The 26676-nt window shown below is 42.7% G+C and overlaps 3 protein-coding genes and 1 long non-coding RNA gene across 6 annotated transcripts in view; 3 read left to right on the plus strand and 1 right to left on the minus strand.

Annotated features, from left to right (window-relative positions):
- PEX3 (peroxisomal biogenesis factor 3) overlaps positions 1-6779 on the plus strand; it is a 20686-nt gene extending 13907 nt beyond the window's left edge. The window contains exons 5-12 of the mRNA XM_036379486.1: positions 405-529; positions 1847-1913; positions 2011-2065; positions 2333-2489; positions 3347-3417; positions 4228-4350; positions 5511-5607; positions 5981-6779. Coding sequence (XP_036235379.1) covers positions 405-529; positions 1847-1913; positions 2011-2065; positions 2333-2489; positions 3347-3417; positions 4228-4350; positions 5511-5607; positions 5981-6064 — 779 coding nt within the window. The 3' untranslated portion in view covers positions 6065-6779. The remainder of the gene's footprint in view (positions 1-404; positions 530-1846; positions 1914-2010; positions 2066-2332; positions 2490-3346; positions 3418-4227; positions 4351-5510; positions 5608-5980) is intronic.
- A 1045-nt stretch (positions 6780-7824) lies between these two features.
- FUCA2 (alpha-L-fucosidase 2) lies at positions 7825-18835 on the minus strand. Its single transcript, XM_036379485.2, has 7 exons — positions 18332-18835; positions 15648-15835; positions 13640-13979; positions 12819-13029; positions 10662-10852; positions 9419-9527; positions 7825-8079 (listed from the first exon to the last, which is right to left on the minus strand). The coding sequence occupies exons 1-7, from the start codon at positions 18829-18831 to the stop codon at positions 7939-7941; spliced, it is 1680 nt and encodes a 559-aa protein (XP_036235378.2). The 5' UTR covers positions 18832-18835; the 3' UTR covers positions 7825-7938.
- LOC118684572 (uncharacterized) lies at positions 18117-21092 on the plus strand. Its single transcript, XR_004979872.1, has 2 exons — positions 18117-18445; positions 19818-21092. It is a non-coding gene; the product is annotated as an uncharacterized LOC118684572 (long non-coding RNA).
- A 607-nt stretch (positions 21093-21699) lies between these two features.
- PHACTR2 (phosphatase and actin regulator 2) overlaps positions 21700-26676 on the plus strand; it is a 131794-nt gene continuing 126817 nt past the window's right edge. For all 3 annotated transcript variants that reach the window (XM_036379818.2, XM_036379823.2, XM_036379819.2), the window contains exon 1: positions 21700-21847. In XM_036379818.2, the coding sequence (XP_036235711.1) occupies positions 21703-21847 (145 nt within the window). In that variant the 5' untranslated portion in view covers positions 21700-21702. The remainder of the gene's footprint in view (positions 21848-26676) is intronic.

Consider the following 26676-nt stretch of genomic DNA (forward strand, 5'->3'; position numbering starts at 1 on the left):
ACAAGCTGCAGGTTGTGTCTAAATTGCATGATGAGGGCTAATATATAAACTGTGTATTTCCTGGCCTAATAAAGAAAGATGATTTGACACTAAACATTTTGCTTCTGGAACAACTTGTGATTTTTATTTTCTCAGAAATAACTTTGTTAATGTTTTGTGTAACTTTGTGTAATGTGTAAAGTGATATTAATGTAGGACTTCAAATGGGACACTTTAGCTGTAGATCCAGCACGTTAGACTCATGACTATCTTGGGTATGTGTTGTGAAAACATGTGAAAACGAGTGAGAGAAATGTGAGCGCATATTTAAAAGTAATCAGCACTTCTGAGTCTTGGAGAGCACTCTCTGCCCTTGGCTCACCCGTATTTCCCAGCCCTGGCAGTCCCTCTGTTGTGTTCCCAAGGTTTCACCCGCAGCATTGTGGCTGTGTACAGCACCTGCATGCTGGTGGTTCTCCTGCGAGTGCAGCTGAACATCATCGGCGGTTACATCTACCTGGATAACGCCGCGCTCGGCAAGAACGCCACCGTAAGTGTCTTGCTTGGTTTCACACGTAGGACTTGCACTTCCTTGGAAGGGAAAGGATTATTTGGTGAGATGAGAAGGACGTAGCTTAGGACTACTGGAATGAAAACAAGGTGGGGTACGTGGGAGCATTACTGGCAGTGCAATATATTGATGTCCTTTAATAGCATCTAAATTTGGATGATGTGCTGATACCTTTGCTTACCAGAATACCAGCAATATTGGAGAATGCCTTTTGTCTGCATTTGTCTTGCCTAAAGAAGGCTGCTTTCTATCTAAACGCCAGCATGAAATTATCTTTGCTTTTTTTTGGTGAAATGGTAATACTATGTGAAAGATTCAAGATATGTAAGCAAATGCATATAATAATATTAGGTCTTCCTAGTACATACATTAATTTCTCCACTTACATTTTTCTGAGATTAAAGAAAAATGTTGTCTTTGAAATTTTGAATGTTTGGTTTCACTTTGAAAGATCATCTACATAAATGTCTGTTGGTGGGGTCAAGCAAGGTAGAAGAGCAGGTTTTTGTTGATATAGTGTATCACTGCTCAGTAAAAATGCATCCACTCCCCCAGTAAGCAAGTACCCGTTGTAGAGAGTGGGACCTGCAAATTGCTGGGTGGCTCATCTAAAAATAATGGATACAAGCTCATTAGTTCTCATCTGCCCCCCTGTGATAGCTCCTGCTGAGAGTCAAGGAACAGCATGTCAATGCAGGATGGAGAAGAGCTTTCAGTAGGAAGGCCAGAGTTGACTGAGGTAGTGCTTCATTTTGTAAAACCTGAAAAAGCTGTTTTAGAAGGGCAGAATGAATTTGAACTAGAAACATTTCCTCTCTGTTAGTTTCTCATAGAGAAGTGAGTTGACAGGGCCAACTCTGAGGCATTCCATTGGGACTGACTGGAATCCTGTCTTGGTTTCTGAAAGCTTCTTTCTGTCAGATAAGCTTTTAATAGATTTCAGCATAAATGACTTACTCCACAAGATTTAATTTCTGGGGTGGTGGAGAATCTAGTTTCACCTGCAATGTAGGTTTTTAAGAGAGTTTCCTTTAGGTGTATGAAAAGTGAAAGATTTTTCTGTGCCACTGAAGATGGAAGAGAAATCTGTATAGGTTTGAAGAAAAGAATGCCAGAAGACTTATGACACATACAGGGGTTGATGGGTAGGAAGAGTCAGTACAAAGTTGAAGAAAGTGGGGCAATCTGTTTGCTGAAGAGTATTACAAAGATTAAGGATATTATTTTTGAAATTATTTTTGCATTGTTCTCTACTGTTGGCATGTTACAGAACTGTTGGGTTTTTTTCCCCCACAGACACCACTAGCACCCCCTGAAGTCCAGCAGCAATATTTATCAAGCATTCAGCACCTTTTAGGAGATGGTATGCTGCTTATTAAGAGCTAACTACACTTACAAAATTCTGCTTTTTTTGGGACTTGAACAAATCATTAGAATAATTTTTACTTTCTTACTTTTAGGACTGACTGAGTTAATAACTATTGTTAAACAAGCTGTGCATAAAGTTTTTGGAAGGTAAGAGCCTGCATTACTTTGTGGTAAGCTGTTAAGTTTTATTGTGATGACTGTTCCCAAAATAAAGAGTTTTATAAGAATTAGGGGGAAACAAAAGCAGGCATATTGACTTTTTCAAAACAATGTTTTTATTATAGCAGGCTGTGTCTGCCAGTGCAAACCCACGTAGCTGATTGGAAATTTGTTACTTGTGAACATGTTATTGGTAGAAAGAGAAAGCAGCATTACTAATTTTTCAATCAAAACCATAGTCTTTTTCCTTTCCAGTATTTCCCTTAAGCAGACCCTGTCTCTTCTGGAACTGGAACAGAAACTTAAAGATATCAGGGAAGTAGTGGAACATAAAGATTCGGATCAGATTGCATCTTATTCTCCCTTATGTCATTATCTGATGCCAGATGAAGAAAATCCTTTGGCTAGCCAGGTACTTGATTCAGTTCCTTTCACCTTTTTTCATTCTGCTTTTTTTTGGGGGGAAGGAAGGGTGCATAACAGTCCTCTAGTGCACCATGGCATCTGTGTCTTTAATAAATGGCGAAGCCTCTTCCATCATAAATCAAATGTCCTTATCTCTTTAATCCAGGCACAGTTATATTTTCTTCAGATTTGATAGAAAACAAGTGTCACCCTCAGAATATCAGCTTTGTGCTCAGAAATGCAGCCCAGTTACTGCCTTTAGCCTGTGAAAGAAGCTGTGACACAGCTTAACTCAGGCCTAAGATAAATTGTGCCATCCACACTTGTCTACTGGCAATATTCATGGAGTGTTGGAGCATCTTGGCTGGTGCACAAGAGAATGGTGTGCTGGAGTCCTCTGGGCTGAAAAATGAACAGGAGTCAAGAGAAAAGTGTATCTAATCTCAGTTGCAGCATTAATTTCTTGAATTTTATGAAGGTGTTTGTCTCCATCCACACCACAGGCTGGAGAAAACTCATTCATTCTGCACTTGGTGTTACAGTGGTGTAATAAGGAAACCTGGGCTTCAGCATGTGGCTACATGCACTTATTGCTTTAACTTTATCTGATACGCAGGGATGATTTCAGTACTGAAGGTCAGAATTGGAAAAATTACTTCCTCAAACAGTCTGGTATTTACTGCTAGTATTGTTTTTAGTTTAAAATCCTAGAGTGACCATTTTAAAACACAAATTATAAAGAATCTCATTTGCAACAATATTTTCTTTTATATTTGACTTAATTCCTGATACTCAACTTTCCTATTTCTGCTCTTACGGTTGCTGATGGCACTTGCTAATGGTGTCTGTCTTTGGTTTTTCTAGGCCTGTGGACTCACAGAAAGAGACATTGCTACAATTAAATTACTGAATGAAACTAGAGATATGCTAGAAAGGTATAGAGAAATATGCTGTATTCACATTAAACTCCTCCTCAAAACTATTGTTTATGTAAGACAATTACTTCCTTACAAAAAGCTGACAACTTTTCATTTGAGAAATGTGACCATTCTGCATTAAATTTTTCTATTTATCAGTTGTAGGCTGGGATTATTAAAATTTGTGAGCTCTGAAACTTTTAAAGAAATAATGCTGCCTTAATAAGATACCCAGAATGTCCTTGGCAATCAGACCTATTATCTCTTCCTTACCCACTCTGTAGTAATGTAGGAACAGAGGAGTACTTCTGTTCTGCTAAAGCAGGGTAAATTGAGAGTAATTTTATTGGATTTACTTGCTTTGATAAAGTGAACACCGGTTTTGGCTTATTGGAATTTATTTTTAATACACAGTTTTGAGGGTGGTTGTAGGTGTCCTTTTACCAGAGAGCTGGTAAAAGTGAGGCTCCTATAATAAACATAGGACATGAGGGAATTGAGACAAATGTCAAACTATTCTTACAGTTTGGCTGCTAGGGATGTGGGGCACTTCAAGGTTAAGTCCCTTCTATGTTATTACAATAACAGTAAGAAATAGAAGTGAGGAAGGCTTCAAGTTTATCTGCGTTTTAGTAATCTTAGGGCAGAGTTCAGGTTGCTGAGAGAGCTGGTGTTTCATGAGGTGGCAATGCTAGTGGCATTTGTCTGGCTCACACATCACCTGTGAGGGGAGGCATACCTGTAGCACTGAACACTTGCAGGGCTTTTAGTTTGAAAAAAATTAAACCCAGGAATAATACCTTTTTTTCTGTTATTCTTTCTTTTCAGCCCAGACTTCAGTACAGTTTTGAGCACATGTTTAAATAGAGGATTCAGTCGGCTGCTGGACAATATGGCAGAATTTTTTAGACCTACTGAAAAGGACCTTTCTCAAAATAGCTCTGTAAATAGGTAAATATTTTCTTTTGTTGTGGCTCTCATGTCAGTAGTCCTTTGGCTTCATAGCGAATTCCAAAAAGGCTCGTTCTTGATTTTCTTGCCTTCTTGGAGTTCTTGTGCTGGAAATATCATTCTGCTTCTTGCTCTTCAAGGATCACCGGGATCACAGGTAGGCAGGTAGGAGGATTCATGTTTCCTCCTGCCCATGAAATCACTAGAATTAGGTGACATTCTTTCCCACCATTACTTGCAGACCTAGAAGTAGAGATCAGATGACCCTGTAGCCACTTCTTGCCCTGAGCACGGTACAGGCAGGCTGCCTTTTGGGCTGGTGACTCCTGACAGATGTGCCCAGGGAGGCTGTGAGAAGGAGAGCCCTCCCTCCCTCCACTGCAGCCCATGAGCTCCAAGCACCCCAGCCTCCATCAGTTCCTGTGGCTCCCAAGGAAGGAGGGTGGGCATTGTCCTGATCTTCCAGTGACAGGGAGCCAAGCTGCCATGGAGCTTTAGGTTTTACTGGTATGCAGATAAAATGCAGTAACATGTAGGATTTTCAACATCCTCCTAGAAGAATGTTTAAAAATAGCTTTTAATCTGAAGCTAACTTGGGGTTTAAGCAGTGTGGTGAGAGCATTACAAATCCAAAAGCTGAGTTCCTTGAAATAATCTTTCTCAAATATTATAAATTAAAACCTGGAATGATAATTGGGTTTATGTATGTTTATTATAGTAACTTGGCTTTCAGAGAGTTGAGTTTTAATTTAAATATATACTATTTACATCACTTAAAATACCCCAAAGTCTGTAGTTTGGCTATCTGCCTAAGCCTGGTTTAGTTTGAAATAGCATGAAATTGTAGACAGGCACTTCTATGACCTGTCTACTTACATACACATGCAAAGACTCTGACTAAACCATAATGCTCTTGCATGAGAAGCAAGTGTGAAACTGTAATAGGAACGTGGACTGGAATTGAATTCTTCTCTGTACTTCTCTGTACTTCTCTGTATTAAAGGAAAACCTTGTTATGGAGAAAAATCCTTTCATACGTACATTTTAGTTTGCAGTCTTTCAATTCTTACTTTTTAAGTGTAATTACTTAGAATTATATAATCACAGTCTAGTGGCTTCATCTGTGTCTGAGCAGGTCACTATTTTTTGTTCTTTCCTAGTCTTTCCAGTGTCAGTCTTCCTTTAGCCAAGATAATTCCAATAATAAATGGACAGATCCATTCAGTATGCAGTGAAACACCCAGTCACTTTGTTCAGGTAAGAATCTGTCTTTACAGTATCCCAAGTAAAATCTTGAAATTAATCTTGTTTATTTCTTTTTAATAATTGTTTAATTTCAGTGACTTTAAAAAATAAATTGAAAACAGTTGCCTTAACAAACTTTTTGTCAATTAATATCTTCCAAAAATACACTTTTTCTAAAACTTTCTTCTGCTGAACCATGCAGAAGCACAAACTTCTCGCCTTGGTTCTACTTGCAGGTCAGCTCCTAAACTTTTCTAAAGCAAGGAGTTTTGAGTTGTGCCTGTGGGAGTGCCAGGTGTTTTTCTTAGGAATTCTGTACTCAGTACAGGCAGAACAGTGGGGAATGTGTTTGATTAAGGAAGTTTATTTTATACATTTCTTCCAGGACCTGTTGATGATGGAACAAGTGAAAGATTTTGCTGCTAATGTTTATGAAGCTTTTAGTACCCCTCAGCAACTAGAGAAATGACCTGCACATTTGTACAAATGGATGGTGTATTTATAACAAATCCCTGGTGACTACTGATGGGACTTGGGTTAATTTTATAATGGTGTAGGAGTGGCAGACCAGCAGAAAGAGCACTGAGGAAAGTGGGAGTGAGCCCACATTTTCTTCTAACTGAATTATACTTCACCCATTAAAAATATTCTTGTTGAAAGAAACACGGTAAATGAAGACTTTTCTATTTAAAAAGTGGTTAAACTCTTCTGTAATTCATTGGATTATTTTTTATTGCATCTAAAAGGCATCTGGTGGCAGTATTACAGCAAGTTACTAAAAAACCCTTTTTTTTGCCTGGGGTGTGTAAGTTTGGGGAAGAACTAATGATAGTGATCTAAGAATAGCACAGAGCAGCAGAATGAAGTAATGCTTTTTTCTTCTTCTTCCCCCAGATTTTTCTTTCTATAAAGTAAATCTTTTTCCCCTTAACTTTACAAATCTTGTTCCAAAGTCTCTCATTCTTCAGAAAGCCTTTGCCAATGGATGCATGTTCCCCTTGAACAAGCTGGGGGTCTGCTCTCTCTGTTACTTAATACTAAAGGAATGTGTTTTTTTAGACATACTCTTGTTTATGCTGTTCAAACAGCTACACTGTACACATTACCTTGTAAATATTTTATCTTAATTTGTATTAATTTTGAGCCCAATTGTCTGTATTGTAATAAAATATTTTAATGTACAATTTGTGTGTGTATTAACATTACTAGGGAAGAGAATAACCTGACTGGCCAATCAACTCAAAATCCTGGCAGAGTTGAAAGAATAAATTTAACTTATACAGTACTTAATTTGCACTCACAAACATTATTCAGGGAAAATAAATCTTCAGTCTCTACATTGAAACAGAAATAATTCATGCTTTTTGTTGTCCTTTGTCTCCTCCTCTTTGCAAGTTTCACCTTGTATGTCTATCCCTACAAATCATGACACATGATGAGTTTGGAAATTTTTCAAGTTGGATGCAGTCTAGTCTCTGCTTAAAATGTTGTCTCTTTGCCAGAGTTGAAGATCCTTAGCAACTCCTGATTATTTCTCTTTTTCAAGAGTTAGTCACTGAAGTATATATTTTGTTTAATAGTCCACAGAAGGCACCCTGGTAACTGTGTATAAACAAAGGCTGTAAACAAGAGACAAGTTTTAGCCCTGTAAAATCATACAAAATATCAAAAACCCAACCCTCTCCCAGTTCACCTGTGTCCCAATAATGGATGGAGTTACTCCTGAATAGGAACATGTAAAATTAATGACTTCCATGCTGAGAAATTATGATGTATATATGCATTGCCTGTATGCATTTATGATTAATTTCTAACCCTTACAGGGCTGTTCTTGCAGACATTACCCTATTCAGCTGAAACTGCCAGCTACCACTAGCTAAACACACCTGGAAAAAGAATATTTTTTCTCTAAAACTGTCAGATTTTACTGTGCGCTTTTGTGGAAGGTAAATTTCTTGCATTAAAGAGGGTGTACAGCTGACTTATATGCATTTGAACACTGGCTTGAGCTTTATTCCTTCTTTTGTCTCTGAAAGTCTAGTGCCTGTTTCCCCCCACCTCATTCTTCATGTAACTTGGCCAGAAACGGACTAAACCAAGTGTAGAGGTCATGGTAGCTGCTCAATATTTCACAGAAGTTCAGAGAAACAAACTGTGCAGAGGATTAATTATCTAGTGCTAGACTTTGTGAGGTTTGTTCCATTCCATCCTTCAATAACAGCGCACCTCTCATAGAAAAAGTGAATTTATTGGTCTTTCTCAGTCAATCAAGTTTAAAACCAGTGATAAGAAAGAGCAAAGCATCAGCACTCCCTGCTAGCCAGGGCTCCAGCAGAGTATGGCTCAGTCTACATCAGTCAGTTGTAGGGTCCAGCCCCACTGACATGGCATTTGCTGAGGAGTCAGTTGAGGTAGAGCAATAACCATTCCCTTTTCTCCCAGAGCAACCCATTTCAGCAGTTCCCTGTATCCAGCCAGCTTCACCTAAAATAGAAACACACACTATAATTAGAACAGTGCCTTTTCAAAGTACATATAAGTGCAATATTGACAAAGTAATTATTGATCCATAGCTACCTTACTCACCAAGTATCCTAAAAATGCCACTTACTAACCAAATGAGTGATAATTATTAAAGGTAATGGGAAAACATTTGCAAGTAGATATGCAAGTAAAAAAGCTACTCTTGTTGGGTCTTGAGAAGGACTTAGGGCTGTAGAAGTGAATAAACACCTTTTGGAAGCATTTGGAGTAGGATTTAGGTCTAAGCAGAGATCTAGCAGCCACAGTACTGAGCTTTGCATTCCCTGTTTCCAAACTGCCTGCTTCCCATGATGAAACTTGTAGTCTTGAAAGAGCATGACTGTTTCTTACAGAGGGCAGCCAGGTATCTCAGAGAAAGCTGATCTGAAGAACTAAAACCCACAAATAGGTTGATGCTGTCACACCAGCTGGTGACCTGCTGGAGTGGCTGCAGACCAGTCTCCGCTGCTGAGGAATAGTACTTTCTTGTGCACATAGAGTCTACTGCCCCCCTAAAATTCCAGAGGCATCTCCATCACTTCTGAAATTACTCTTTCTCCCCTATCACAGAGCTGTCTTGGCACCAGTCAGACTACTTTCATATGGAACTAGACCAGAAGGGGCAGTCCAGAAACACTCCTAATGCATTTCAGCAGCTAATGGACATGCAGTGCATGAGACCAGAGCAGAGCTAAACCAAAGTGAATCTCTCCTTAAATGCACAGAGTTGATACCAACTTCTGCTTCCGTTGGGTTACTTGCTACTTGCCAGTGTAGGTGTGGCATCACTGTCCTCATCTTCTGACCTCCACTTGGTATAAGATCTAGGGTAACACTGATTGCTCTTCAGCCTCCCTGGGCAACAAAAACCTCTGTGTACATTCCCTTCCTGCAAGGCTTTGACTTCAAAAGTTGCACCACTGCAGCAACTCTGGTATCACTAGATGTCCTCAAAGTCATGAGGACAGCTGCTTCTAAAGAAAAGTCATGCTGAATTAGGAGTCTACACAGGAAATAGGAGGGGTGGCACAGTTTTTTCCCCTGCTCCTTGGCCTCTTTGTGATTCTTAGTTTGCAAGCTAAAGCATATCCCAGCGACATCTCAGTCTAAGAAACATCCCACTGAGAGGACTATGACAAGGAGGTCCCAGAAAGAAAACAAACATTTTGCTGGGTCTCTTCCAAAGTACTCTGTCCTAAGAGCTATGCATTCCCAAAGATGCCAGAAACTTCAATAAACAAGATGGAACATGACACATCCTAGAGGGATGGGAGAGGAGTGTGTGTGCACTCTCTTTTACCTGTGTTTCTCCAGGCTTAGCCTGTGGCTCACCAAGTTCCAGAATCCCAGAGACTGGCCAGTTAAGGAAGATAGCATTGACTTTCCCGTCTTTAGGGGTGAAAGTGTACCTGGTTGGAAATGGGGACCAAAAAAGGCATGTCAGCTTTTCCCTGGAAATCTTTAGAAGTGATACATAAGAGTGCTTTCAAGACTGGAGAAATGGATTAGAAAGGTCAGGATTTATTACATTTTCACACACATAACCACCTGGCCCTTTAATAACGTGCTGTTCCTTGAAAATTTGTTTCAACAAACTAGAGGTAATGAAAACTATTAAAGAACTGAATTCAGAGGTGAACATCTGTTGTAACTTTAGTGCACTGTATCAACTCAGCCATATAGGAAGGAGATGCTTGCAGGATGGGGAATCATTAACAGATAACTGTAGGTTTTATTCAGAAAGACATGGTAACTCCCATCTATACACTAACATGCAGACTCAAAGAATTTAAAAATAGTATGGGCAACAGAGTTTCCACTTTACATAACTAGTTTTTAAAAATACTATTTTCATCACTATGCCATTGGAAATCTTGTGGCATATCCCTGAAACATTCCTCTCTCCTTCCTATTTAGTTACAGTTTTTTATTGCTCTTGAAAGGGATTTTACTTAACAGTCAACAGTTAGCATCTCCAGGCTAAAGCCAGATGGCCAAATCTTGCTGGGAATGGTAATAAAAACATCCACTGAGACAAGAGGGCCAAGACCAAAACCCTGATGGATCATGAAGATGTTAGAGAACCTACAAGTAACAAGGGCAGAGGGGAGGCCAGAGATTGACTGTATTTATTAATTGCTGTTATCTTCCCACTTTCTAAACACCAAGTGACATTGAGTATTCCTTTGTTCAGATAAACACTTCATAGCAATCTTGTATTTCCAGATTTTTTTTCATTTCTGTTGCCCACTAGAAGCAAACAGAATTACCTAATAGATTAGCCTACACCAAGAAGCAAAAGATGACCATAGAAATGCTTGCAGCTTTCCTTTCAGCCTCAGCATCATCCCAAAACAAGTCTCTACCTACAGCTTTATACACATTTTAGATGCAGTTGCTTACACTAACCAAAGGCATTAATTCCTTCACCACATACATACTAAGATGGTGATTTCTGTAGCATCAAGTCCTTAGGGATTTCAAAGCTTCACATATCATTGGTGCTGCTTTCCAGAGCCTGCATTTTGGCTCAGTAGACTTACCAGACTCCAGGTGTGACAGTGTCGTTCTGTGCTCTCCATGGTTTTGTTCCATAGATGGCCTCTCCATTGACCTCCAGCCAAGAGCCCACCTGCCTCAGGCGCTCCTCAAACACAACAGCGATGCGACCGTCGTGGGTGGGCCCAATATTCATCAGGAGGTTTCCTCCACAAGACACTGTTTCTACAAGTTGCTGAAGTGTTTTTAAACACACAAAGCACATGGTTATGAGTAATGAAATCACATATTTGCAGTACTTTCTAAAGTCTGCTGTACTGCTTCAGAATGATAAACCACATGAGTTATGCTACTGCTGCATGCTGAGACTTTGGGGTTCATCCCAAAAGTTAATATAAAATTTTATCTCTCATAAAACAAAGCTCTACTGTCAATTTTTACATCCAAAACCAGCCCCAAATACCTTCTTGCACCAATATGTCTGCCTGAATCTACATTAGAATCAGATCCTGCAACTCTTTATCATCTCAACTTCTGCAAGAACGTATTGAGGGTTTTACCAATAGGACAGATGACTTCTCTGCACCAGAGTAGAATAAGGTGAATAGTTGCTACTTCATCTTTATTGAATCTTAGAAAAGCAACTTCCTCCTTCCTCCTGTTTGATGCTTTCCTATTTTATAGAAACACCTGTAAAACACAAGGAAGCCTCCTACAAAGCCTACAAAATTTGTGTTCACATCCACACTGCCCTCCAGAGATCATGGACTGAGATGCATAAGTCTGAGAAACAGACGGCTGCAGACATGCTGCTGAATTAATTCAAACCTTCTGCCTCTGAAAAGAGGTTACTTCAATTTCAAATTGTCTTTTGTGAGGACCACACTAGAAACAGCAACAATATTATGCAACAGTAACAATCTTTCCCTTACTAGCTGAATTTTGCAACTGAATGCATTATTCTGGAAGACTGATTAGTCTTCCTTTCATTCAGGTTTCCTAAGCTTCAGATCTTTTTTAATACCTCAACCTAGTAAGAGAATCAATGTTCTAACAACACCAGCTGTCTGCTTCTGGTAGTGTTTATCTGTATGTCTGTAAGGAAATTTTCTCGGTACGAAGTAAAACTACTGCTGAGTCATAAACTGTTTCTATCTTGTTGCAGTGTGATGTACTAGCCTGTTTCAGTCATCCTGGTTCTTTCCCCAGGTGTGCAAATACCCTCTCCCTTCCCCTCCCCTTGCCTCCTGCTGAGAGCTGTCCATCAATCTTGGTATTCCAGAAACGGCATCGTGGGATTGGCAAAGTTCAAAGGATGCCTCTCAGCCCTGGGGACATTGGGCATCCAGGTGTCATTTGTCCCCTGAGACTTCCCCCCCTTACCTGGTTGGTGGGATCCCTACCCCTTCCCTCCCCCTCTCCCTGGGGTTAAAAGACACTGCAACCACGCAGTTCTGGTTCTTCGTTCTGTTGGAGCTGTTGCTGCATTCAGAGGCCTGTGTGCCAGGAATAAAGCTCTGGATCGAAACCCTCCAGCAGAACCTGACTCCTTTTCCCTTCACCTCGCCTAAAGCCTTTCCGCCAGAGGTAAACCTGAGTTCCTGCTTGCCTGGACGTGTCCCAAGCGCCAGCTGCAGCATCCAGCCAGCCAAAGGTGTCTCTGAGGTGAAACCACCTCAGCTGCCGCCTCTGGTCAAGCAGCAAGGGCCACACGAGCCCAGGCACGTTCCATCTGGCAATATTGGGATCTTATTCCAATACTATCTGTAGAAAGGGGAAAAGATGTAGCCTTCCAGTAGGAGTTCCTAAACAGGAGCTGTGAAACTGAAACTGTTTGCTTCCCATCAGCTTGCCTATGCAGTTACCAGAGAAACTTAGTCGAAAAGGTAATGATGAGACTGTCCAGAGCAGTCCTTGGCCAGTTACTCACAGGGAAAACAGCTTCTAAGAAACTGACTGAATTTCTACTAGAAATTCATTCTATAGAAACAACTAAGAGAAAGGTTAAGAATTACATGGGTTTTCCATCCTGCCAGCGTTAAGGCTGGAAATTAACAAAATTATTTATTATTTCATGGATTCACTATTGAATTAAAATAATCTTATTCATAAAAATAGATACATAATTGATATGTTAAACAGCACAATGTAACAATCAGGAGAGAGAACGGGGAGTGGCAGCAGCTGCTGTGGCCCTGTACCTTGACCAAGTCCTCGATGGGGAGGTAGTCCCGGAGCCGCGCGTCCCGGCGGTAGCCCCAGGAGCCGCGGTCGATGGTCATGCAGTTCTCCCACTTGTGGGGCAGGAGGCGCCCGGGGTTGTAGCGGTCGCTGCACGTGTAGAAGCCACCATGGGCACAGATGCTGCCCGCTCCCCAGCGGTCATTGGTCACCACTGTGTCCCGGACCGGGCTGGGAACAGAGGAGTTTTATTATTTTTATTCTATGAAACGCGGTCACAGCCAGTGTAATCCCTTCCCACACACATCCCTCCCAGGAACTAACATTTTGGATGACTTCTGTACTATCAATTTTTTACAATAAGATTAAGTGCAATGTCAGGAATTATCATGCTTTGCTAATAAAAGGTCCAGATCAGAATTTCTTAGGGAAATAAGTTCCAGACTTTAACAGGACCTCTGCCAGAAATCACTCTGCACTTCATATCCACTGCCAGATGTTCAGCCTGTGATGACAACAATGTACCCATATTCTCAAATTGTCCTGCTATCCTGTGTTTCTGTGCAACAGCAAATACTTAAGAAGACTGTGATTAAGCAGAATAGCCAATACCATCTTAAATGATTAATTTGCAAATGTGTTTAAAAAATACAAAACAGTCTTTTTCTAAAGCCAGCTTTGATAGTTCTAGGAAAGATCTGGATTCTGTATCTCAGGAGAGTTAATATTTTGTAAAGTTCTCTTAAGCAGAAGTAGCAGGTTCCAAAAAACAAATAGAAAATGAAACAAACTAGACACAGCAGAATTTCAGATAAGGAGCTAAACCAGCATTGACATGTACCTGTCATTATACAGCCAAGCCAAGAAACTGGTGCTGTTCCAGTAAGTATCTGGAGCATTTCCATCCCCATCAGACCAAATTATTTCTGGCTGGTACTTGGTCACAATTTCATAGAGTTCTGGTAATGATTTGCTGGTGGGAAACTTGCTTGTGTTAAAAGCATTGGTGGCATCCTCAAGGAAGAGAGGATTGAACCATTCAAACAGGGAATGGTACAACCCAAAATGCAAGTCAGTCCTGTTTCTAACAGATGTTGCTAGTTCAGCAACAAGATCTCGCTTTGGTCCCACATCAACAGCATTCCAGTTCCAAGAATATTTGGACCCCCACAAAGTAAAGCCTAAAAAGAGAAAAATCAGAGGATAAGAAAGAAAAGAAGAAGCGAGGACAATACAGTTCTTTCCAGAAAGTGGTTGGAAGTGTTGCAAAAAAAAAAAAAATTATATCTGTAATAATATTGTTGCCATGGTATAAGGTGTGCCTATAACCTGTTTATGCACAATGGTAGTAGCTTTAATATCAGAACACCATGTATTTTTATATGTATGCATATACATTTATATTTTCCAGTTCTGTACTGCTTAGGACAATTATTCCTTTTCTTTAATTATTCAGTTTATTCATATGTGCCAGTTAAGTGAACTAGATGACTTTTAAGGCCCCTTCCAACACAATGCGTTTTCTAACTCTACAACTCTGAAATCAACCAAAAATACAGCAGCTTTTGAGGCATCTACATCAAATGTGAACTGTAAATACACAATCAACAAGTGGAAGATAGAATTGTTTCTCAGCTGCAGAAAGCCCAAGCTATCATTTGCATTCAAAGACTGTTCTCTTTTCTGTTTCCATCTAATGCAAATTTTCACTTTTTGTTTGCCTTGATATTTATAACAGCTCAATCAACTACTCTGTACATGTATGAGGAGAGAGCAAAAACTCCTGAAACAGCTGTTAAAAGATCAAGATTAAATATCAGAAGGGATTTGACCTTTCAGACATCCATCAGTCCAGCACGACCACTTACAAATACTACTGCACTGCAGACTCACACCACTGCCAGAGGAGCTCCACTCTCACCTTCTAACCTCTTTATACTCACTGTCTAATCAATCTTGTGCTATTTCTGTGAACTGAATACATGCAATTGTATGGACTAAACAACCTAAAAATTCATGCACAAGGCTATTTGACAGACTAAATGAATCCTGGTTTTTTTGAAGTCACTGGGAATTTCACCACAAGTGAAATTCAAGATCAAGAATTATGTGTGTCAGAGCTGAGATTAAAATTGACGCTTCACAAGTTGCCAGCCTTAAACCCACATCTCACAAAGACCAACAACATTCATTAGATGTATTGTAGAATATCTTAATATTTTATACTTTCTTTGCTAGTGTAGTTCCTTCCAGAAGCTTTCTTTTTCTTTACTTTTCTCTGCAAAGTACTTTACAATTACAGTGGTAAAAAAAATTGTGCCTGTAAAGCAACAGATCTGGTTCAAGGTCTTGGCTTCTGTCACTACATCAGGAAGAGTTATACCTTTCTAAATCTGAAGTTGACTCCTGGAACATGTTCCTAAATTCCTTGGAGAAACCAAGGGAGTTTGCTAACTGGCTGCTCACAGCAGGTCTCCAAATGTTAAACAGTGCAGAATTCACTTTTATGGTTCCTTCAGCACTAAATTGCACAGAAATAAAAAATAAACTGTGGCCACTGCAGGAGGCTCAGCTGCCACCACCACTTCAGGCTGTCGTACCTACAGCAAGAGAACAGTGGCACAATCTATTGCTCCTCCTATACAAACTCCATGGCCACAGCTTTTGTGTAAAGGTCAGGAAAACACCTGCACACCTCTTGGGTGTTTTTTGTTTCCTCTTTGGCTGTGGTGGGGCAGGTAAGCCTGGCTGGCTTTCTCTATGTCTCTTAGAAGGTAAAAAAGTCACGCGTTTTTTACATCTGTGACAGAAATGCGGCACTTACTAACATTCACAAAGCTTCCACTTACCCTCATGATGTTTTGAAGTTAAGACAACATATTTTGCACCTGAAGCCTTCAGAATATCTGCCCACTGGTTGGGATCAAAGAATTCTGCTGTAAACAGAGGACCAAAATCTTCATAGCTGAAGCCAGGTGGGTAATTTGCATCCATAAATTTCACATAGGGCTCTCTCTTTTCCTTCTGCCAGTACCACCTACAAAATACAGAACAAAGCATGTCTGCTGATGTATTTTTGACAAAGAAAAGAGAATTTAAATGATCAGCTCCTATTCAACACTGAGAGGTAGAGGCATTGGAGGTACACGACACTGGCAATAAGACAAAATTGCTCCAGAAGAGTATTGATTAGCAAAGATTTCATTTTTTCTATCTTATTTGTCCATGTTCTACACCTTTGTACTCCACTTTGGAAAGGTCTCAGGATTTCATTTGAAGCAATGAAAAAAGCAGCTACACTTTGAGAATGGAAAAATTACAGTGTTGATCAACACCCAAATCTCAAAACTGTACTAGAGACCACAGACAGTCTGTGTAAGCAGCTCAGGTGGCAAGAGAAATGCATTTTTCCTGGACTTGCATGTCTCACCTCCTCAAGTCTCACACCTCAGCCATCAGGCATCTCTGCTCTGCCCCCAGCATTGCAATCCCTGCCACCCACAAATATAGGGATCCTCACCTTTACCTCTCTGACAGTCCCAAGCCCTCTACACAGCTGCAGCTGAGTGACCCAGTGTCCACAGCCCCAGGGCCAGAGAGAGCTGTGACCAGGTCACTGCAGACTCTGCACACCTGAGGCCTGCAAGCAAAGCCACCCTGCCAGAAGAAGACACATCCTCCATCCAAAACCTGCCCCTGCAAGGACACCACACACTTACAAATGCACCTCTGTCACCTTTCTATGAATGAAACCAAACAGCACAAATCCTCTTATTACAAATCCTCAAATTTAGACTTATATGAAAATAGATTGTAAAGTGAAGGAATAAAACAGGCCAGAATTTGAATGTTTGAAATTAATTTCTCTCTCCTGTCCTGAGCTGGACTCTGACCTCAGTTCTCTGAGATCATAGTGTGAGTATTGTTGTAACCTTCCCAAAACCACTTCAGCATAAACCAACACAATCTCTGGCAGCCAACAGGGGAAAAAAACTTAGAAGAAAGAGGCTGAGACAGCTTTCCTCATTGAAAGAGCCAGGGGCAGAGGAAATAACAATAAAGCAAACCAAATTTTTAAAAATAAAAACAAAAAACCCTCTGATTTCAAAGTATGTAATTTCTTAAATTAAAAAGTAACAACCTTGCTTCTCTCCCATAGTCACATGGTTTGCTAACATGAACACTTCCATGCTGACAGGATTAGATTCTAGAAACATCTTTACCAAGGCTGTGGAGCGCTAAGGGAAGGCACACAGGATGGGTGATAACACTTTGTGACCTTCCATTTGACACTGCTAATGCAGGACCTCAGTCATCTGACTGCACAAGCTGTCAGAAGGCCCTGAAGCAGCTCTAGACCCACACCTGCCATGGGATAGGAGAATACAGGAATATAAAAAACAATTCGAGTTTTGGGGTCAAAAACCAAATGCTCCATCCTGAGCCTGTACACCACTATCAGAGTACAGCACTGTGAGTGAGGCTTGAACCCAAACCTAGTTCTGTCCCAGCTCTCTAAAAGTAATTTATAAGTAAATGTAGTCTGCATTAAAAACCTGCTGAAACACTTGACCCTAATTCTGAAAAGAACAGGTGTCAGAAAACATTGGTTTGATTAGATACATGTTGGCTTGTTTTGCAAATATAGTAATTAAGGTTCGCCATAGCTCTGCCATAAAGCTACCCTTATCTTCATATTGTAAATAATAATGTGTCTCACTTGCAGTCTCACAGGAAGTACCTGGTAGAGCATGCTAAGGTGACAGCAAAAACATGCTTAGGGGCTTGAACCAGTGAACACTCACAGTACAAAGATTTCATTGAGCCTCTGAACTAAAATCATCTGAAGAATCAGAGTTTTAGGTTGTCTTAGGTGCAAAGCACTCTTAAATAATAGTAATAACGGTAAAAAAAAAAAGAGAAGAAAACCATCAGCAGCACAGAATGTGCACAAGAAAACAGCAAGGCTGCTTGCCAGGTAAGGGTAGCAATGGGCTCTGCGCTCCCCACAGAGCTCCAGCAGGCGCACAAGGCTGCTCCAGAGGCTGGCAGATCCCAAACGCCTGTCCCCACAAGGGAGACCCCCTTCACCCATCCCTTCATGGTGCTCCTGGAGAGGGCCCTTTCGGCTGCTCCACCAACCACCTCTCACCAGCACTGTTGTGCTGCAAGGCCCTTCTCTCAGCTCTACCAGCTCTCTGCTTGATTTAGTCACCTCAGCCTGGGTATTCGGGACTTTTGGGGCTGGGCAGACAGGTGCTCAGACACACCAGAAGCACCTCAAACTCCACCTCCTCTGCAAACTGCGCCATGGAGTCCGTGACTCGGGTGGACAAAGAGCTCTTCCCACACACCTGAGCTCCACGGTCAGCCTGCAGAGGGGCTCCAACCCAAACCTCCGCTGTCCGGAGGGACACCACACCATCCCCGCCTGCCCCGAGCGCTGCTCCGCAAGCAGAGCCCTGGGCCCGCCGGCACGGCCCGTCCGCCGCGGCGGTTCCGGTGCGACCGGAGCGCTCTGGCCGCAGCTCACCAGAACCACTCGCTGCCGAAGCTGGGTACCGAGAACACGCCCCAGTGGATGAAGACGCCGAACTTCGCCTCGTCAAACCAGGCGGGCAGCGGCCGGGCGTCCAGCGAGCCCCAGGTGGGCTCATAGCGGGGCCGGGCCTGCGGCAGCCCGGGCAGCCCCAGCAGCAGCAGCAGCAGCAGCAGCAGCAGCGCCAGCGCGGCGCGCCCGCCCGGGCCCGACATGGCGGCGGCGGCGGCGGGGCCGGAGTTCGCGGCGCTGCTCGGCCAGGCCGGGCCGGGCTGGGGTGGGCTGGGCTGGGGAAGAGAAGGGGAAAGAAGCGGGAGACGGGCAGGCGGGCCCCGCGGCCCCTTCTCTCCTCCCCCGGCCCGCCTGTCACCCAGGGGCTCTTCCCCATCGGAGCCGCTCCATCTGGCTGCTCCACCACTCCAGGGGCTGCTCTGCCCCCTGGATTTTAAGGATTTTAAGAAATTGAAGTAACTGGCTGATGCCTCGGCCGACATCCCGCCTTGCTCTCCCCCGCCCCGCCGGCTCCTCCCCCCGAGAGCGGCCTGACGGTGTCCGCTGGATCTGCGGCCGGAGCCGGGTCCGAGCCTTGGATCTGCGGCCGCTCCGCTCCGGAGGTGGCCTCGGCACCTGCTGGGTTTGCCCTTCCCTCCTGCTTCCGACCGCAGGCTCAGCTTCCCCCGTCCTCCCAAGAAGGACAGGGTGTAACATCGCTCTGCAGCTCCGTCCAGCCGACTTGTACGTGGAGGCTTCCAGGGCAGAGAGGTGGCCCAAAGCCTGTCAAGGAAACATTTCTTTCTTCCATCATTAGCATGGCCTGTGCGGAAGCTGCCTCAGTTCAGTAGACGACACTTGCCGTTTGTGCTGCGGATCACGGGTGGCAGGCACATACTTTAAAAGATACATCTTCCATCGATTTGTTTCCCACCCTGGTGCTTCTCCGGTCTTTCCTGATGCCCGAATTTTGTGTTTTTACTTCAGCCCCCAGCTGTCATGGGACAGACTTTGTGAAATAATTCAGTTTAATCAGCAAATACTAACTTTTCATAATCAGCACCACAAATAGAAATTTCTTTGGCAATCTCATCAGAACAGTCAAAAATGAATGAAATTAATTCAGGCAACTGAATTAATCTCTCTCCAGCTGGGAAGGACATATACTTTACTGCTGTGCTATGGAAGTAGAGCTTCAGTTTCCAGAGCCATTAACCACAACTGTTACATCTAATTAAAAAAAATATTTAAAGGGCTGTGGAAACAAGATGTACATGATTTTGTAATTTTTTCATTTCTATACCTCGAATAATATAATAAGTTACAGGCAGATAAAAAACATTGTGATTTCCAGCACATTATTCTTTCTGACTGTTCACATTACTCTGATTTACTAAAGCACTTTGATATTACAACAGGAGCCTCTTCATATCTCATTGACATTCACCATTGACCTACTTTATGTCTTCTTTTTGCTTCACCCCTTTAGGTGTCGCTTTGCTTCTCAAATGGAATCTTTAGATGCCTTTGACCTCTTGTATGGTATCCTTTCTAGTTTATCTCTCGATTTCTTCATGTTCTCCTTTTTGATTGCACCAAAGGATTGCAGACACTGAGCAGCTCCTTAATGTGGGAATTTTGAAGCATACATTCTGTACAGCATGACGAAGTTACAATTGCTCTGTAGCACAAAATGTTTGGAAGAAAAAATGATGTTAAAAAAAGTCAGAGTCTGACCCAAAGCTCGCTGACCTGCCATAAACTTTGGTGAGGTTTGGAGCAGGGACTGTGTATTTCAATATTGAACCTGAACACACCTCTTAAAGAAAAAAAGGAATGGAAAAGGAAAGTGGCAAACATTTCAGTAAACAGCAGTGATGAGTACACTTCTGATTAAGGCATAAACAGGTCCAGAAAATGTCACCAGCCCACACACGCCCAGGTACAGAAATCCCTGTTGGGTAAAAAGGTCTTTGGTGTACAATCACATTTGTAATGATGCAAGCTGCAAAGGGTAAATAATAAAAATAGCACATTGTCAGATTTTGTAAATAACACGGGGCTGGCGTGCACAGCTGCAAAAAGCTCTCTAGGCATGGGTACAACGTTCGTTCCTGTGTGACCATGGGACCTCTGGACCCGTGAGAGGAGCTGTAAGCGTGGAGCTCACTGCCGTGCCCTGCGAGAAGCCCGTGCCTCTCCCTCTCCCAGCACAGTCCCGCTGGGAAAGCTCTGTGGCTGGGGAAGGAGCAGGCTGGCCTGTCAGCAGAGGGAAGAAGGAGAGGAAATAATGAAGGCAATCCCCTGGGGGAAGCTGAGCAGAAAAGACCTTTTGACCTGACTAATGGCTGACATACGAGACTTCTGTGCCGGATCAATTGCTTCCACAAATGCGGAGGGTGACGGCTGGAAGATCACAAAACCCCTGCGCCTGGGGAGCTGCACGGGCTCGGCATTGAGATGAAGGCACTCGCTTGCCTGGGTGGAAGCAGAAACCAGAAACTGAATTTCACGTGGACAAATTTCACACTTGATAGGTTTTGATTCAGACCTGGAGAGTCGTAGTTGTTAAAATGCAGCCTGAATGCAACTTTCACATTGGATAACTAGATAATGCAACTCTGGATGAATTAAAAATATAGGGTGAAGTCTTTTCTGTGTTTGTCATTGTGGCTGCACAGCAGCGAAGATTTTATTCAAGGTAGAATGTAATATGACTTGCCTGTAAGAAGCAGAGTGAGCATAAAATATCCTTTTAAAGGTGCATCTTATTGTAAAAGGGTTTCTGTAAAACACCAGGAAACGAAACCATGAAGCTTGATTTTGCTTCTGCCTAGGTCTGTGTGGCTGATCTGAAAGGCAGTACCTTCCTGCCGAAGTTAGTTAAGTCTCTGACATGCAACCCAATCCTTAAGAAAGATGGGGAGGGAGGTGATGAGTTGGGGAGGATATTTGACTCGTCTCTCTCGCGGCTCTTTTGCAGGGATGCGGTGCCTTGTGCAACTTTCCGGCTTTGCGGGGGAGAGGGCACCCTGTTACACAAAACAGAAGTGGTGGTGTGGGTTACTCGGCTCTTTTTAACTGATTCTCTTTTCCCTTTTTTCCGTTTTTTTTTCCCCGAGAGATGGCAATGGCGGGAGCATGAAGACACCCTGGGGGATGGGTGCATCCGCGCACCCAACCCCCCACTTTGCTTTGCCCCTGTGCAAACACAAAATTTATGCTCCCAGAGACCTAAAATCGCCGCCGGCGTCCCGGCGGGGCGGTCGGAGGAGAGGGGCGGCTCTTCCTCTGCAAACTTTCCCTGTCCCCTCCCTCGCCGCCTCTCTCCGTCCTCTTCTCTCCTCCCTGCCCTTCTCGGCTGCCCGTCGACGATGGCAGAGAGGCCAGGGAGCAGCGGGACAGCCCCGCTGCCCGTCTGGTCCTTGCCCGGTCCCCGCGGCCGCTCCCAAAGCGACATCTCCTCCTTCTCCTCCTCCCGGAGGACCTGCCTGCTGCGGTCCAACGTGGGCGGCTCAGGTAAGGGGAAGGGAGGGAAGGGTCCTTGTGTCCGAGACCTCGGAGCCGAGTGGAATTTGGGAATTTGGGGAAAGACGTCCTCGCCGATACCCTGTCCTACTCTCCCAGACGTAGGACCTGTCTTTTCTCGGTGGCCGGTGGTGTGGATTTCTGGGGTACGCGGTGCTTGATCTTCTCCTTTGTAAGATGTTTGGAGAGTTCCAGGTTTTTATACCCATGTTCATACAAATGAATGAATGAATCCTAGTAGCATCGTGGCTGCACATCCGTTTGCCAAAGCATCTCTGACTGCAAGGGCAGAAAAGTCCCAGGAAAGCCTCAGGGTGTATTGCCAGGACACCAAAACCCCTCATCTTGCTGCTTCACGCATTACACTTCAACTACATGTCAGAATTTTACCTCGTGCCCTTGTATCTGCTTTGGGATTGTAATAGGTGAGAAAAGCCACTGTGTAAGTTAGAATCCCACTCTCTTCCTTCAGGAGTCAATCCCTGCTAGTGCACACAGGATGATTGGGGGTGGAAGCTGGCCCTTTGGGACAGAGTAGGCTTCCTGCAGGATTTGGAGAAGATTCACTGTATAAAAGGAGAGGAAGTGAGGGTCCTAGTGTACGGTGCAGAGACTTGAAAGTGGCCAGAGTGGCTGGGCTGTGCTTTACTCTGTCTGTTTCCTGAGGTAGGGCACTAAGGAAAATTAAATTCTGATCTCTGTAGGGCTGAGCACATTTTGAAAATGTGTGCTTGCCCAGTTGCAAATCAGCCCTGCTCTGTTGACTAGAAAAAGTCTGTAGGCACACACAGCCTGGCAATGTTGGTATTTTGGATGCACTCACACACTGCTGCACAGAGGTACCCATGAAACACCATCAGGGAAGCTCCAGAGTGCACTGAGGGACCTCCTCTCCTGCAGCACAGGGCAGTGCAGTGCCTGGTTGGGCCTGAAATGGACCACAGTGTTCTCTTATGTTTGTTCCTCAGGGAATCTTAAGATGAAGCAGAACATTTGCTTGGGGAAGATCAAGTATACAGCTATGCCTGCCTGATGAGGAGAGAGGGAATGAAAACTTGCTTAGTCACATAGGAGCAAGTAGATTCAGCTTATGGGGCCAGAGGCTGCCATTTTCTGTATAATTTTCTGTTTTGCCTTTTTCTGTGCCTGCTTAAAATTTATGGTGAAGGACTTTTGGGAGAGGGAGGAGGGAGGAGGTTATAGTTGTTTAAAAAGGACTACTTTTAGGTGTATTTCAGCACCATCTGGGGAGTGCTGCATGAGCAATGCCCTGTGACTGGATGTGTACACCCTGGATCCAGAGGGATCCCCACAGAGGGATCCCCACAGAGGCTGACAAGATTGAGACCATATCAATGTAGACTGTGTTGGTTGGTGGTTTAAGTACTAAGACACCTGACAACGAGCTGAGATGTCATTATGAGAGACTGGCAAATCTAATGGAGGTAAAATGACTGTTTTCAAAGATGCGTTGTTATTTGTAGTTTCTTACACATGACATTTTAGCATCCTTGTTTCCTGACTTGATTTTTAATTTTAATTTTGAGGATGTGCTTCCTGCCATTAGGGAACAAGTGTTGCTTTCTTTGTTTTTCATTTTTTTTGGTCATATTTTTTTAGTTGTATATTTTCTCCCTTGCTGCTTCCTGAATATTTTTTTGCAGTTGCTCATTGGACACAACAAAAACACTTACATATGGCCACACAACTGTTGATTCTGTCTTCAAAAAGGAAAGTATGCATTAAAGATGCAAAGCTATTTAATGTTTAATATGGTGGTTAGAGAATTGGTTTTATACTGAGGTGCCATTAAAATAACCTGCTTTTTCATTCCCTTACTAACCTGGAGAACAACTGTAATGGGGGCAGAAATGTGAAGAAACAATATGAGTCATTGTTTTTGCTTCTACCTTTTTCTCTAGCCATATCATTTGATTAAAGTAGGTGACTCATTTACATCAGATGTTACCTGTGCTCCAACAGCTGCATGTATAGAAGAACAATTTGCATTTTAAATAACCTGCAAAATGTTTACTTTATGCCTGTTCCAGGACTGAGTCACTTGCAACTCTTGGCAGCTTCTGTTGCATGCTTGTTTCCATTTTCTAGAACCTGACATGAGTTGTGCTAAGATGTTATCTCCTCACACCCTTCCAGTGATGGGTTGGTATCCTTGTAGAGGTTCGCACTGTCATTTATTTTACCACCTCCTGATCCACCATTCTCAATGCAGGATCTATTATAAGGCAGTATTTTTAGAGACCCTTCTAGCCAGGGGAAATATAATGGCTTTTTATAAAGCATCTTTGGCAGTGGTTCATGAAATGCATCTGTTTGTTATTCTAGGTCAGTACTGTATGTATCTTGATAGTGCAGTGGGGCTAGTCGGGTGGTCCCCATGTTTATGCTCTCTGTGCTTTCTTAGCCCCACTCCTCCTTCTGCTGCTCCTACACATTGACAGAAGCAACTTCCTGGTATCACTTCACAGCATCTCACTTCATTAGCTGCTATCCAGGATGTGAGAACAATATATTTTCAGGATATTCTTCTTAAAGCTGACATTTCTTTTAGTGCTAGTGGTAAAAGATTATTTCATTTCTCTTTCTGGGCCATCACCTCCATCCGCTGTTTTGACAGGCCTTTTTATTTGTGGTAAACTCCTGGGAGGAATGAAGTGATACTCATCACGAGTATGGGTGGCATGATCTAGAATTTTGATTTAGGTTCTGAAAAAGTGTAATGTTAGCAAAGTTCAAAACCTCTGTGGCAGGCATAGCTTGTGCATCACTTCAACATTGTGGTATGCCCCAGCTGACAGCTGGCTGGTTCGTCAGAGTATCTGAAGGAGATGAGTAAAGCAAAACATACTCTTCTAAAATTTCAGGCCAACACCAGAGCCACTTGCAGAAAGCTGCTTGAATTACATACCTTTAAGCAGTTGTCCATATTTAGTGACTAGATTTAAACCCACCTTAAAGGTGGATCAATTTAGTCAAGTTTCTTAGTGTGTCCAACACAGATGGGGACAGAACTGCAATTGGAAAAAAAGACCCTGTTCAAATGCTTTCCCAGAACTCATCCAAAACCTAGATTTGGTGGTTGTGAGGCTGAAGGTAGCTGTCAGCACGAGCTGTGGGTCCTGGGTTGCAGGGTGGAAGAGGTGCTGTTTCACATCACATCCGATGGCAAAGCAGTGGCAGTGGTTCTCTTTGTTACAGCTCTCAGGCACCTGACAGACCTCAGGCTGCCACAGTGCCTGCTCTTTATCTGCACTGATCTGCATGTCCGTGCAGTTTCCAGTTCGCTCTCCTTTTAGTGTTGTGGGTTTTGTTGTACAGCCTTGCACTTTGTTCCGAAGGTGGTGAGGTCTGTGGTGAGGTACGTCTGGGTGAAAAGGGAACCTTGCTGCTCAGATCAGAAGTCAGAAAACCACCCATCTCTCTGCTCTGGGATTGATGCTCTCAAAATGTTGCAGTTCCTCTTGAGGTCTCGCTCTTTGGTAGCGAGAAGCTTCAGATAATTTGTTCCATTAGTGAGAAATGCACCTTTCAGGTGGAGGGGTGAGCACCTCACGCATCTTTCCATTTCTTTCATGGGGTTCTTTGAGCCCTTTTGATGCCAGACAAAAAAAAAACCTACCTAAGAATTCAGACAGCAATTCATCAGTACCTCAGGCTTTAGCCCAGATGTTGGGTTGAAGAAGAAAATGAAAGCCTGAATGCAAATGGCAGTCCTGCCTCAAAACTTGTACATCCCAGGATGATTTTGGCTATTTTTGTGGGTTAATTTATTCAAAATTATAATGAGTGACATCTATGATGCCATCTGCTGCTGACTCCAAAGTAGGGTGGGTGAAAAGATTACTTAAAATTCCCCAGTTAAGTGAAGAACTGGGGAAGCTTTCTTGTAGTGATCAGAGCATCAAAGTGGCTGATGCTGTATGAGAAGAAAATTTATGATTTTTGGACTTACTTAAGCTGTTCATGACTAGAGTAACCCACTTCGCAAACTTAACAAATGTCAGATTCTCTTTTTATTGAAAAAATTCTCTAGTTGATGCAAAGGACACATTTTTGACAGCTGAAGGAATTTGAGAATCTAGAAAGGGTGAAACCCAGAATACGCTCTAGACATTGACCTGATTATCTGGGAGTGTGGATTTTAGGGGAAAAGGGAAATTTTGGGTGGTTGGATAGGTAGCTGTTAACGTGTGCCTTTATTTCCTTTTGCACTTGTATTTCCCCAAAAAACTACAGATTCCAGTCACAAAGAGCCTTACCAAGCTGTCTGGGAGCTAGGAAAATGTTGTTTTTCAGTCCTAAGATGGGGTTGATGAGGGAGAATATTCATGCTGTGGGAGAACACGATAAATAAAGCAGCTGATTTTGATACATTTTATGCAAATATGGGAGTTATGGGAAAACATGATTCTCCATCATATTAAGCAAGACTTGTTTACAACATAAATTGAAGTACAGAATTTTGCAAGAAGCCCAAGGCAGACAATTTTTGGCAGAAATCAATAGTACAAGTTAAGACAAATAATAATTTAGGGGGATTTAGGAACTCAACTCAGCATGACTAGGTCATTATCAAGAGTTAGTGTATCCTGTCCTAAGTTCACATTAATATTTTTGCATCAATTTTAAAATTCAAACTATCAGGAAGAGGCAACAAGCATAACCAAATGAAATTTGCCTTATGCTTATAGAACTGAAGCAGCTACTTTGTAATAATCTATTTAGGCCATCGTGATAATGTTAAATCCCATCCTGGTCAACCTTACATGTAACTTGTAGTTTCAGAATGATGTTGAGGA

Source organism: Molothrus ater, chromosome 3 (assembly GCF_012460135.2).
Source record: "Molothrus ater isolate BHLD 08-10-18 breed brown headed cowbird chromosome 3, BPBGC_Mater_1.1, whole genome shotgun sequence".
Lineage (NCBI taxonomy): Eukaryota > Metazoa > Chordata > Aves > Passeriformes > Icteridae > Molothrus > Molothrus ater.

Coding starts and splice junctions, on each gene's coding strand:
- FUCA2 (XM_036379485.2), bottom strand. CDS start 18,831: ATGTCGGCCGAGGCATCAGCCAGTTACTTCAATTTCTTAAAATCCTTA. Junction 13,980..15,647: donor AACTTCAAAACATCATGAGG/GTAAGTGGAAGC, acceptor TTCTCTTTTTAG/GCTTTACTTTGTGGGGGTCC. Junction 8,080..9,418: donor CTAAGCCTGGAGAAACACAG/GTAAAAGAGAGT, acceptor TTTCTATTTTAG/GTGAAGCTGGCTGGATACAG.